Raw genomic sequence first — 13,010 nt, 5'->3', positions numbered from 1 at the left:
GACGTCGCCTCGAGCGCGCCGCGGAGCCGTCGAGGAGCTCCGTCGCCGTCGCGCCGCGCGCGCGGCCCGCGCCCGGCGTCCAGTCGCGCTCGAGCGCCTCGCGCTGGCCGTCCTCGTCGACGAGGCCCAGCAGGAGGTCCGACGCGCGCGCGCAGTCGTTGCACCGCGCGGCGAGGACCTCGAGGGGGCTCGCGGCGCCGTCGTCGCCGTCGTCGGCGACGCGCGACGCGCGCGTCTCCTCGTCCTCGTCGTCGTCCTCGGCGAAGGCCGCGCAGCCCTCGGCGACGGCGACGGCGGCCTTGAGGCGCGTCGGCCCCGTGACGAGGTCCAGCGCCGCCCGGAGCTGCTCCCGGGCGAGGCGGAGCATGTCCTCGGGCTGCGGCGTCCGCAGCCTCCCGTCGCTGCCCGCGACGACGGTGGGCGCGCGCCGGCGCACGTTCGTCACCCACTCGATGACCGTCGCCTGGACGTCGTCGAGGTAGGCGACGGCGAGCGCGTCCTCGTAGTCGTCGAGGTCCGGCGGGAAGGGCCTGGGCAGCACAAGAGTGATTCAACGTCGCTTCAACGTGGGTGTTCCGCGCGCGCGCGTTCCAGAAAAAGCATCCACGCGTCGAGACCGTTCCGAGGGATGATCGCTCGTCCAAAAGTCAGCCGAAACGAGTGGAAAACGGCCGAGAGAGGAGCCTTTGAAGTTGGGAATTTCGCTCTCTTGTGCTGCCCCGGGAAGGGCAGCCCGTAGGGCCGCATCGCGCACCGGTGGTCGTTCAGCGCCGCGAGGACCTTGAGCGCGTCCTCCGGCGCCGCGGCGCCGCCGTCGAAGGCGCCCTCGAGCTCGAGCGCCGGCAGCCGCGGCACGAGGTCCGCGCAGTAGCGCTCGTGGACCGCGACCGCGGCCTCTGTGGCCGCGTCGGGCCCGACCTGCGCCGAATTCAAATCTTCAACACGACTTCAATGTGCGCGTAATCGAACGGTTTGGACCAGACTCTTCGGCTGCGCTTCGAGAACTCGTTGAGAGCAATGGATTCATCCAAAAATCAGCCGAATCGACTTCGATTTGACCGAGCTAAAGCATTTCAAAGTTTCGTGGGGACGTCCCAAACCAGCGGTTGATTTCCACACAGGGCCCGACGGCCTCGACGCAGCGGCCGCCGAGGAAGGCGCGGAAGCGCTTCGCGAGCCGCGCCGCGCCGGCGCAGAGCGCGGCGGCGCCCTCGCCGCAAAAGTAGGCCTCGCCGTCGTCGAAGAGCTCGCGCCGGACCTGGGCAGCACAAGGGTGATTCAACGTCGCTTCAACGTGAGTGTTCCGCGCGCGCGCGTTCCAACAAAAGCATCCACGCTGCGAGACCGTCCCGAGAGATGATCGCTCGTCCAAAAATCAGCCGAAACGAGTGGAAAACGACCGAGATCGAAGCCTTTGAAGTTGGGAATTTCGCTCTCTTTTGCTGCCCTGCGCCGGACCGCGGCCGCGACGGCCGCGAGCGCGCCGTCGCGGCCGCCGGCGCCCTTGGCGGCGTCGAGCGCCGCGCGGCAGGCGGCCCAGTCGCTTCGCGCCGCCGCGGCGGCGATGGCCTTGGGTCCCTCGGCGCGGACCGCGGCCTCGCCCGCGGACACGGCGCCGTCGAGCGCGTCGCGCGCGGCCCGGAGCGCGGCCAGGTCCCGGGCGACGGCGCCGACGTCGGCCGCCGCGCGCGCGCCGACGCCGCCGCGGAACGCCGCGCCGAAGGCCTCGAGGTCCGGGAGCGTCGCGACGCACGGCACGCTCCGCCGCAGCGGCGCGGCGCGCGCGCGGCGCGGCGGCCGCGGGCGCGGCGGCCGCGGGCGCCGCCGCGGCCGCGGGCGCCGCGCGCGGCGAGGCCGGCGGCACGCGCAGGGACCGCGTCGCCGCGTCGAAGGCGTCGCGCCACGCCCGGTGCGCCTCGAAGGACCCCGCGTACAACGCGTACGTGCGACCGTTCCTCACCTCGACCTCGAGCGTCGGCACCTTGCTGCGGTGGTCGTGGGGCACGCCGTCGCGCACGCTCACGATGTCGCCGACGACGATCTCGCCCTTGCGGTCGGCCTTGGCGGCGTCGGCGAAGTACGCGGCCTCGGTGCCACTCAGCGAGAAGTAGCGGTCCTTCCAGCTCGCGAAGCCGCTGCCCTTCTTCTGGAGCCAGCCCTCCTTCGCCGGCGCCTCGAAGCCCTCGTCGGCGGCGTCGTCGTCGTCGTCGTTCTCGTCGTCGTTTTCGTCGTCGGGCGCCGCCGCGGGCTCCGCGGCGGCGGCGTCGTCGGCGACGCGCGACCCCCAGCGGAGGAGCGCCTCGCCGCGGTGCCCGTAGAGCAGCCCGCCGTCGTCGCCGAGCAGCGCCGCGAGGGCCTCGTCGGAATCCTGGAACTTGTTCTCCGCGAGGAAGGCGGCCACGGTTTTTTGTGTCTCATCCATGGTGGCCATCCTCTCTCCAGAACAGGCGGCACCACAAACCTTCTTCGCTCGAGGCGCGCTTACGATGGGCTTCCATCTGAGACGCTGATCTGCGCATCGCCGTCGAAGCGTTCTCCGATGTGCGCGCTGCCGTCGATCACGCGCAACGATGCGGCGCTGGCGCGGGCGATGCAGGAGAGCAGCGACGCGGCCCTGGCGCGGGAGCTCAGCCAGCAGGGCCAGCCGCCGCCGCGCCAGCCGCCGCGCCAGCCGCCGCCGCGCCAGCCCGGCGGCGCCCACGGCGCGAACTGCCCGCGGGGCTGCGGCCTGCGGCGCTTCGCGGCCACGGCGGCGCAGCGCATCGTCTGCGACCGCTGCGGGGCGCGGTTGCCGCCGGGCGAAACCGCGATGAGCTGCCTGCGCTGCGACTTCGACCTCTGCGCGCGCTGCGCGGCCGGCGGCCCGACCACCGGTGGTCCCGCGCCGCGGCGGCCGCAGTACGTGGACCCGTTCGCGCGGTCCGCGGGCGTCGACGCGGGCATGGCCCTCGTCGCGTGCACGCTCGGCAACGCGCGCGTGGAGATGATGGTCGACACGGGCGCGCAGCACTCCGTCATCAGCGCGCCCCTCGCGCGCGCGCTCGGCATCCTCGACCGCCTCGACACGAGCGAGCAGGGCGTCGCCGCGGGCGTCGGGAGAGCGCGCATCATCGGGAAGCTCCGCGGCGTCGCGCTGACGCTCGACAAGGGCGTCGAGTTCGCGCTCGACTTCTCGTGCCTCGAGGTCCAGGACCAGCTCCTGCTGCTGGGGCTGGACCAGATGCGGCGCTTCAAGTGCATCGTCGACCTCGAGCGGGGGGCGCTCGTCTTCGGCGGCGCGGGCGGCGTCCGCGTGCCCTTCCTCCCGCGCGAGGCCCAGGCGCGGCACCGCGCGCGGCTCGAGGACTCGCTCCCGCCCGAGCTCGGGTGCCGGCCGATGTAATAGTATTAAGCGTCGTCGGGCTCGCTGGCCTCGAGGAACTTGCCGCACCGCTCGAGCCAGTTCGCGTACTCGAGCGCCTCCTTGTGGCTCGCGTAGGCGCAGATGGTCTCGCAGAGGTCCGGGTCGACGCCTTTGCCCTCGAGGTACGCGTAGAAGGACGCCTGGAGCTTCGCGTCGAGCTCGTCGAATTTGGGACCGTCGTAGGCGTCGTCGCCCGACTCCGCGCCGTAGAAGGCCACGGCGTCGATCTGGACCGAGTCGGCCGCGACGCACTCGAAGACGAGCTTCGCGCCGCCGGCGCCGGCGACGCTCGCGTCGAACTCGACGGGCGGCGGCGCGTCGGCGTCGCCGGCCGACGGCGCCGCGGGCGCGTCGTCCTCCTCGGGCACGTCGCGGCAGTCGAAGGTCGCGACGACGCCGGGCAGCGTGATGGTCACGCGGCCGTCGCCGGCCTCGTCGGAGATGGCGCCGCCGCGCGCCTGGAGCTGGCCGACGAGCTGCTCCAGGCGGCCGCCGACGGCCAGATTCGCCTGCTCGCCGTCCCACTCCTCCTTGAGCACGACGGCGAGGGCCCGGCCCGTCGAATTGCGGCGCTGGCGGCGCGCGGTGCCGCGGACAGCATGGAGGGACGCGCGGCAGCGCGCGATTCGAGCCAGCATCGCACGCAGCTCGATTAGCCACAGCCACTGCTCGCCGAAGCTGCCCTGCTCTTGCGGTGCTCGACCGGCTTCGAGTGTGAGCTCTAAGCTGCTCTGCGTCATGGCTGGCCCCGCAGCGCACGCGCTGAGGCGCGCCATGACATTCGCGCCGCGCATCGAGAGGCGAACGCTCTTTGCGCCGCGCAAGGCCGCGAATCCGGAGGCGCTGAGCCTCTACCGCGACATCCTGCGCGCCTCGCGGCACTTCCACTGGGCGGACAAGGAGGGCGAGCCCTGGTGCGTCGGCATCGAGGCGCCGCGACGCCGATCATCCCCGCCGTAGGAACGTGGTCCTGCGCGCGAGCGCGCGCAAGGAGTTCGAGCAGGCGCGCGACGAGCCCGCGCGTCCCGCCGCGTCCGCCCGCCCCGCCCATCGCGCGCACCCACCCCTCCGATCGCGCAGGACCCGCTCCTCGTCGCGCGCATGCTCGTCGTCGGCCGCGAGTGCCTCGACCGCACCGTGCGCCAGTTCGAGGAGGCGCAGCACCGCATCCAGAGCAAGGTCGAGAACACGCGGACGCGATAATACGGACGTTTAGAGCTTCGCCTTCCGTATGACCTCGTTGGGCGTCTGGTCCCAGTACTCGCGGTAGGCCGTGAAGAGGCCGCTCGCCGGGTCGCGCGTCAGCACGACGCGGCCGCTCACGAAGACCGTGGGCTTGACGAAGGGCAGGTTGAAGCAGAGCGTCTCCTTGAATTTGAACTCGGCCTTGCCGTCGTCGACGGTCACGGCGCCGTCGAGGTCGACCCGGGACTTCTCCGCGACGAAGAGCTTCTTCGTGCCCGCGATGAACTTGTCGATCGTGTAGGTGTCGATCTCGTCGGTGAACGTCGCCGACTCGTCGTAGAGCGACCGCGTGAAGTCGGCCGTCGCGAGGAACTGGCGCTCCGTGACGTCGGCGGTCACGATCTTCGCGAGCGCGGCCGCGGGGAGCTTCGCCTGCTTGGGCTCCGCGGCGTCCGCGCGGCGCGCCGCGAGGGATGCGGCGCCGGCGGCCGCGGCGGAGAAGAAGCCGCGGCGCGACGACGGCGGGGCGAGCGGCGCGGGCGCGTGGCGCCAGGCGGACGCGCCGCGGCGCGACGACGGCGGGGCGGCGACGTCGCGCGTCGTCGCGCGCCACGCGGATGCGCAGCAGGCGAGGAGTAGAGCGCGCTGGGCGCAATTACGTGCGGCCATCGTGTCGCAGCTCGCGTCGAAGATGTCGAGTCGTTGAAGCCGCGTTGCAGTGGGCTCTCGCCGATGGCGGAGATGCAGCCCCCTCAGAACAAAAATCCGGTGATTGACGTCGCTCATACCTTGGCGCAGATGCAAGACAACGCCGCCGACGGCGACGGCGCGGTGGCCTGGGAGCTGCGGGGATGGCCGCACGGCCCCATGGGCACCTGGTACGCCGGGGACGGCCGCGCGGCGCTCCGCGAGACGCACGGGTCCTACCCGGCGAGCGCCGCGGACCTCGAGTCGTGGCCCGCGTTCTACGCGATCACGAAGGTATACAAAAATGATTTAGACGCGGTGCCCGCGCCCGCCGCGGCGGTCGCGGTGGCCGAGGCGGCGACGGCCGCCGCCGACGAGGCCGTGGCCGCGGCGGCCGCGTCGGCGGCGAAGGTGCGCTTGGCGACGACGCCCAAGTGGAGCTGCAACGCCTGCACGTTCGCGGACAACTTCCCGTTCGAAAAATTCTGCGACGTCTGCGAGGTCCCGGACGCGAACGAGGAGGAGAAGGTCGGCGGCGAGGCCGACGCGGAGGAGGAGGAGGAGGAACATGCGACCGTCGGCGACGCCGCCGGCGCTTCGGAGGAGGACTCGGAGGTCGTCTTCGCGCCGCAGGAGAACGAGGATTCCCCGGCCGCGCCCGCGCCCGCCGCGCCGATGCTCGAAGAGCCGCGGGCCTCGACGAAGCGAAGCGCGAGCGCGACCGACTCGCCGGCGGCCGGCAAGCGCCGAAAGGAGCAGCCTCCGCCGGACGCGCCGCCGCCGCCGCCCGAGCCGGCCGCGGAGCCCGAGCCGGCCGCGGAGCCCGCGCCGCGGCAGTCTTCGCCGCCGGCCGACGAGGAGCCCGCCTCCGAGGCGCCGGCGGCGCCCGCGCCCATGCTTTCGGAGGCGGCCATCGACCCCGCCGCGAGCGCGCCCGCCGCGCCGCCGTCGGCCGGCGCGTACGCGGCGACGCCTCCGCCGGTCGGCACGCTCGCGCGCGCGCACCTGGGCATCGCCGACGCGCCGCCCCAGTCCGACGACCCGACGCCCATGCTCGACGACCCGCGCAACTCCACCGTCCGGCAAGCGCCGCGCGAACGAGGCCTTCGGCGTCGCGGCCGACGCGGCCGCCGCGGCGCCGCGGGCCCGCAAGCGCCGCGCGAAGAAGAAGCCGTCGAACAAGGACGCGCCGGAGACGTCCGTGCCGGACCTCGCCCTGCAGCGTCTGGTCGACGCCGCCGCGGCCGAGGCCGCGGCCGGCGACATGGCCGCAGCCTCGCCTGCGGAGCTCGTGCCGGCGGTCGTGCGCAACATGCCGCCGCCGCCGATGCCGCCGCCGGACGGGTCGCGCGACCGGTCGCGGACCCAGTCCCAGGAGCACCTCGCCCTCGCGCCCACGAGCAGGAACCTTGCCGACGAGCAGGGCCGCGAGATCGTCAAGAAGAGCAAGAAGCGGCGGGGCAAGAGCGCAAAAACGTCGGCGCAAGAAGAAGCGGCGCAAGAACGGCGCAAGAAGAAGTGGCGCAAGAAGGCCACGGCCGGCGACGCGCCCTGTTTCGGCGCCGCCGCGCCGCCGAAGCGGCGCAAGAAGGCCACGGCCGGCGACGCGCCCAGGCCTCAGTGGGCCAAGGTGCACGACCGCGTCCGCGTGACGGGGGCGCACACGTCGCTCGCGGGCAAGTACGGCATCGTCGTCGAGCGCAACAAGGCCTGGATCAAGGTCCACCTCGACGACGACCCGATGATCGTGTCCCTGCGCAAGTCATGGGTCGAGGTGGTCCCCGACGACGAGGGCGCCGCCGACGACGACTCGGTCATCAGCGACATCTCCGACGCCGAGGCGCGCCAGCGCCAGTGCGCCGTCGGCCGCCGCGTCGCCATCCCCGCGAGCCAGGGCGGCGGCGTCGGCACGGTCATGTCCGTGGGCGCGGGCAACATGTTCTACGTCCGCCGCGACGGCGACGGCGACGGCGACGGCGAGGAGGTCGCGTGCCACGGCGACGAGCTCGAGGACGTCGCGATCGGCAACGAGCGGTCGCGCACGGAAGACGGCGAGGAGTCGCAGTCGGATCCCATCATCGACCGCCTCGAGGCTGGGTGCCCCGCGCTCGCGGCGGCGCCCGTCGCGCCACCGCCCGTCGCCGCGCCGCCGCCCGTCGCCGCGCCGCCGGCCCGGAGCCCGCGGCCCGCGGCGGCCGCGATGCCCAAGGGCGCCTACGCGCACATCGAGGAGGGCTCGCGGCTCCGCGAGCGGGACGGCGCGCGGGAGTGCACGCTCCTGAGCAAGGGCAAGTGCGGCTGGTGGACCGTCCAGTGGGACGACGAGGACCAGGAGGCGTCCGCGCGGCCATCGACGCTCGTGCCCGCGGACGACGACGCCGCGGCCGCGCCGCCCGCGACCCCGGCGCCCGAGCCCGCGGCGCCCGAGCTCGACGACGACGACGCGACCATCCCGTTGGCGCCGCCCGCGCCCTCGCCGCCGCGGCCCGCGCCGCGGCCCGCGCCGCGTCCCCCGCCGGCGGTGAATCACGGCCGGCCCCGCGACGAGGCGCCCGCTCCTGCAGGGCCCGCTGCTGACACGCGTGACTCCCCTTGCGCGCGGCGCTTGGGCAAGTTCACGGTGGCCATCGCCATGAACAACCAAAGCCTGCAGCTGCGCGTCCCGTTCCCTTGGGGTGCGACGGTCGGTGCGCTGCAAGAGGAAATGTTGAAGCGCGTCAAGAAGAAGGGCCTCACCGCAGAGAGCTGCGCCCTCTTCGTCAAAGGGGCCTCGCTAGACGAGGACGACACGCTCGAAGATGTAGTCGAAGCCAGTGAGCAATCGTCGATCCAAGCTGTGCTGCTCGGGACGCGATGGCAGATGCCGCGTGCAGCATAGAAGATAAGCAAGCCGTGTGTTTTAACAAAAGTGGCGCGAGCGGCGAGCCGCTACCGCGGGCTCCGCGGTAGCGCCGCGTCGTCGTCCGCGTCGATCTCCGCCTCGAGGCCGACGAGGAGGATGGCGACGCCGCGCGACTTGCCCGCGAGGAGGCGCAGGAGCGCCACGGGCGCGGCCTTGGCCACGGTCCCCGGCGACGGCCGGCGCATCGCGGCCGCGCACGCGTCGCGCGCGCCCGCGACGCCGCGCGCGACGGCGTCGCGCGCGTCCTCGAGCCGCCTGCGCCGGTCGCCCCGCGCCGCCGCGTCGAGGCCCCGCAGCGCCTCGCGGTCGCGCCGCCGCGCCGGCGACCCCGGCGCGGCGAACGCGGCGCGCCGCGCCGCGTCCGCGTCGAGGACGTCCGCGGCCTCGTCGAGCGCGAACGACAGCCGCGCCACTAAACGCCGCGCGCCCCGCGCCGACTCGCAGGCGACCACCGCCCCGGCGCGGCCCGCGGACCCGCGCAGCGCCCGCAGCTTGGCGCCGTCGCGCGCGCGCGCGACGTCGCCGTGGACGTCCCGCAGCGCTCTCCCGACCTCGGCGACGGGCCGCACGGCCGACGCGCCGGCGACGAAGGCGCGGAGCTGGTCCCCGCCGAGCTCCGCGGCCCACGTCGACCGCAGCGCGTCCCAGGCCTCCGCGGGCGTCGCCGCGACGACGCGGCACCGCCGCGTGGCCACGGCGACGCGTTCGAGCGCGAAGCACTGCAGCAGCTCGCCGAGCTCGCCCCGCTTGAGCCCCGCGGCGTCGGGCCCCCGGGGCGTGTAGTCGAGCTTGAGCGCCAACGGCGCGACGTCCACGGTCACGGCGCCGCCGCCGCCGCCGGGCGCCGCGCGCGCGCTCGGCACGAGCAAAGCGCCGCGGTCGTCGGCGTCGTCCGCGCGCCCGCCGACCTCGAGGCCGCCGAAGAACGCGTCCAGGAACCGGACGCACTCGGCGTCGAGCTGGCACCGCAGGGGCAGCGCCCGCAGCTTCACGCGCAGGTCCGCGCCGTCGCGCTCCGCGAGGACCCGCACGGCCGCGGCGCCCGTCTCGCGCGGGTGGCGGCCGTCGGAGCGCCAGTGGCGCACGGCGGGCCGCAGCTTGCGGTCGCCGCGGCTGATGGACTCGACGACCGTGACGTCGCCGAGGCCGCCGTCGTAGCGCGCGCCGCCGGAGCGCGCGACGGACGCGGAGAACGACGCGCCGACGGCTTCGAGCTCCACGAGGTCGTCGACGTTGCGGGCCGACGTCGACGCCGCGGGCGCCGCCTCGTCGTCGCCGTCGTCCTCGAGGAGCGTCGCGAGGAGGGCGCCGGGCCGCCGCGGCGGCGCCGCCGCCGACGGCGCGCGCGTCCCCGCAAAGTCCGCGCCGGCGAAGAGCCTCACCTGGAGCGCGAGGTCCCGCACGTCGACGCGCAGCGTCTCGTCGGAGACGCTCGCGAGGCCCTCGCCGCCGGTGGCGGGCACGGGCACGTGGTCCTCGCGCAGCTCCGGCGCGCGGCCCCCGTACCACGACGACCGCGCGCCGTCGTCCGCGTCGTCGCCGTCGCCGTCCGACGAGCCGCCGTCGGAGAGCTCCGACGCGGCGTCCTCGGAGCCGTACTCGACGGAGGCCTCGAGGGCGCGCCGCGACGCGCCCGCGAGGTCGCCGAGCTCCACGGGGTCCCCCGCGATCTGGCTCTCGCCGAGCGCCGACATGAACATGCGCGACTCGCCCATGGCCGACATGAAGAGGTCGCGCCGCCGCCCGTCGGACGACGTGCTCGAGCTCGCGTCGTCGTCGTCGTCGTCGTCGTCGCCGCCGATGAGCTGGCCGCCGAGCGAGCCCGCGGACGAGTCGTCGCCGTCGTCTTCGTCCTCCCCCCCCGCGGCGAACTCCGCGCCGCACGCCGCGGCGAGGTCCAGCAGCGCCTGGAGGCCGTCGGAGCAGGCGTAGGCCCGGAGCGTGCCGCCGGCGACGTCGACGGCGACGCGCCCCCCGGCGTCGCGCGCGCCCCGGAGCTCGCAGCGGTCCAGCGTCGCGAGGCGCGCCCATAAAGACAAATCCTCCCCTCTGCCTCGGTCCGCGACGAAGAGGGCGACGTCCTTGACCGCGCCGCCGGCGTCGACGCTCGCCGACACGGCCGTCGCCGCGACGCGGGCGAAGCCCACCGTCGCCGCTCCCCGGAGGCCGAGACCGTCGTCGGCGTAGTCGACGCGCGCGTCGTGGCACGCGACGTAGGCGCGGTACGCCTCCGGCGCCGGCGCCGCGGGGCCGCCGGGCAGCGCCGCGGCGACGCGCCGGAGCGCCGCGAGCGTCGCCGCGACGGCGTCGGCGGCCGCGCGGCGCGGCGCCAGGATCGCGCCGCGGACCGTCACCGTCGCCGCGGCCGCGGCGGCCTCGCCGACGACGAGCGGCTCGTCGACGACGGCGACCTCGCGCCGCGCGTCGGGCACGCGCACGGCCTCGCCGAGGTTCCCCGCCGGCGGCGGCCGCTTGCGCAGGAGCCGAAAGCCGTCGACGTCCAGCGTCGCGTCCTCGACCCGGAACGTCGCGCCGCGGCCGTCCGTGGCGACGTCGACGCCCGCGACGTCGAGCGCCGCGACGGCCGCGCCGGGCGCCGCCCGGACGCTCGCGGCGACCTCGTCGACGCGCACGGCGTAGGCCGTCGGCGCGTCCGGCCGCGGCGCGGCGCCGGCGCCGCCGGCGACGGCGGCGGCGACGTCCCGCGCCAGCGCCTCGAGGGCCGCGCAGTCGAGGTCCAGCTCCGCCCGGTGCACGTCGACGCGGTAGCGCGTCGCGGCCTCGCGCTCGCGGCTCGACAGCGGCGGGGCCCCGCGGAGCGCCGCGCGCGCGTCGTCGCCGCCGTCGTCGTCGTCCGCGTCGTCGAAGCGCGCGACGCGCGCCTCGCCCCCCGCCCGCCGCCGGCGCGCGGCGCGGGAGAGGCTCGACGGCGGCGGCGCGCCGACGGCGCCCTCGACGACGACGGGCCGCCCCGGCCCGCCGACGAGCCGCGCGATGCGGTCGACGCCGTCGTGGACCGCGCACTCCGCGGCCTCGGCGCCCCAGCGCCGCCCCGCGGGCCGCGACGCGACGGCGACGGCGACGGCCGCCGCCGACGCCCGGCGGCCGCGCCAGGCCAGCTCGACGCGCCGGAAGCGGGCGTCGCCGCGCGCGTCGCCCGGCGGCGGCGCGCCGGCGGGCCGCGGCGCCGCGAGCGCGGCGACGCGGGACGCGTAGGTTTCGAAGACGTCGCGCAGCGCCGCCGGGTCCGCGACGTCGCCCGCGAGGTCGCCGCCGGCGCAGGACCAGTCGCCGGTCGCCTCGACGGAGGCCTCGAGGCCACCGTCGCACGCGAATTCCGCGCCGGGCCCGGCGACGCGGAGCGCCGCGGCCTCGAGGCCGAGCGCGCCCGCGCCGCTCCGCCAGAGGCTCAGGTCCCGGGCCGTCGCGACGACGCCGCCGTCGAGGGCGAGCTCGCAGGCGCCGAGGCCTGTGTGGAAATCAACCACTGTTTTGGGGGGTCCCCACCAAACTTCAGAACTCTCTATCTCGATCAAATCGAAGTCGATTCGGCTGACTTTTGGACGAATCGATTGCTCTCATCGAGTTGTCGAAGCACAACCGAAGAGCTTGTGTCGAAACACTGAAGTCGGTTTGAATATTTGATTTCCACACAGGCCGAGGCAGTGGAGCTTCGCGGTGCCGAGCGTCGGCCGCGCGGCGTCGAAGGCGAGCTCCAGGGAGCTCGCGCAGTCGAAGAACTCGTCGGCGTCGTCGTCGAGCGCCCGCCGCGCCGCCGACTCGAGCGTCGTTCGGAGCCGCTCCAGCGCGGACGCGTCGAGGTCCAGCGCGTCGAGGAACGCGTCGAGGCCCTCCGTCGCGAGGGGCGTCGGCGGCGGCGCCGCCGGCGCCGCGGCGGCGGCGGCGTCGACGGCGCGCGCCCGCGCGGCGGCGAGCAGCGCACCGAGCCGCTCGACCGCGGCCGCGGGCGCGGTGAGCCGCGGCTCGGAGACGTGCGCGTCGACCGCGAGGCGCCCGTCGCTCTCCCGGACCGTCGCGTGGCCGCCGGCGTCGAGGGCGACGAGGTCGACGCCCCGCCAGGCGAGTTTCGCGCCGGCGAAGCCCAGCGCGCAGCGCTCGGTCGGCTTCCGCTCGTGGACGGTGACTTCCGCGAACGACGCCTCGAAGTCGTCGAAGACGACGGCGGCGCCCGCGACGACGACGGACGTGCGCTCGGCGACGCCCTCGGCCCAGGCGCCGACGGCCCGCGTCGCGCGCGCGACGAGGCCCTCGGGCCGCGCGTCGTCGGCCGGCGGCGGCGGCGGCGGCGGCGGCGGCGCGCCCCTGCGCGCGCGCGGCGTCTCCGAGGCGGGAAACGGCGTTCGGACGCGGCGCGACGCGCGGCGCGGCGACGACGCGGACGCCCTCGAGGCGCAGCACGCAGCCGTCGCGGCGCAGGTGGCGCACGGACGGCGCGGAGAGGATCTGCGCGGGCGGCGGCGTTCCGTCGCCGGCGCGCGCGCGCGCGGCCGGGGACGCGGGGGGCGCGGACGAGGCGGTCGACGGTGCAGGACTCGACGACGCAGCCCGGCGGCGCGACGGCGTTTCCCAGCGCCGCCGCGTCGAGGGCCACGTCGCGGAGCTCGATGGCGTCGCCGCGCACCTCCACCCGCTCCAGGCGCCTCCCGAGGAAGCGGCCGAGCAGCCGGTTCAGCGTCAGGCGAAGCACAAGCGCGAAGCCGCCGCTCGTCAGGGAGCCGAGCATGGCGCCCGCGGAGCCCCCGCGGCCGCACGCCGCGAAGAACTGCGCGTTCCCGGGTCCGTACGAGCAAACGCTATGTCAATTTTGCTGCA

The 13,010-nt window shown here is 75.4% G+C and overlaps 2 protein-coding genes across 2 annotated transcripts; one reads left to right on the top strand and one right to left on the bottom strand.

Annotated features, from left to right (window-relative positions):
* Positions 1–4,177: 4,177 nt before the first annotated feature.
* On the top strand, positions 4,178–4,619 carry AURANDRAFT_29152 (hypothetical protein; the record flags this gene model as incomplete). Its single annotated transcript, XM_009040567.1, has 2 exons — positions 4,178–4,317; positions 4,364–4,619. The coding sequence occupies 2 exons, from the start codon at positions 4,178–4,180 to the stop codon at positions 4,617–4,619; spliced, it is 396 nt and encodes a 131-aa protein (XP_009038815.1).
* A 3,584-nt stretch (positions 4,620–8,203) lies between these two features.
* On the bottom strand, positions 8,204–12,921 carry AURANDRAFT_65489 (hypothetical protein; the record flags this gene model as incomplete). The annotated part of the gene is made up of 3 exons (XM_009040426.1): positions 8,204–11,646; positions 11,830–12,500; positions 12,731–12,921. The coding sequence occupies 3 exons, from the start codon at positions 12,919–12,921 to the stop codon at positions 8,204–8,206; spliced, it is 4,305 nt and encodes a 1,434-aa protein (XP_009038674.1).
* Positions 12,922–13,010: the final 89 nt, after the last annotated feature.

This window comes from Aureococcus anophagefferens, assembly GCF_000186865.1.
Source record: "Aureococcus anophagefferens unplaced genomic scaffold AURANscaffold_15, whole genome shotgun sequence".
NCBI classification, from domain to species: domain Eukaryota; class Pelagophyceae; order Pelagomonadales; family Pelagomonadaceae; genus Aureococcus; species Aureococcus anophagefferens.
This window is presented reverse-complemented; position numbering and strand designations above follow the sequence as displayed.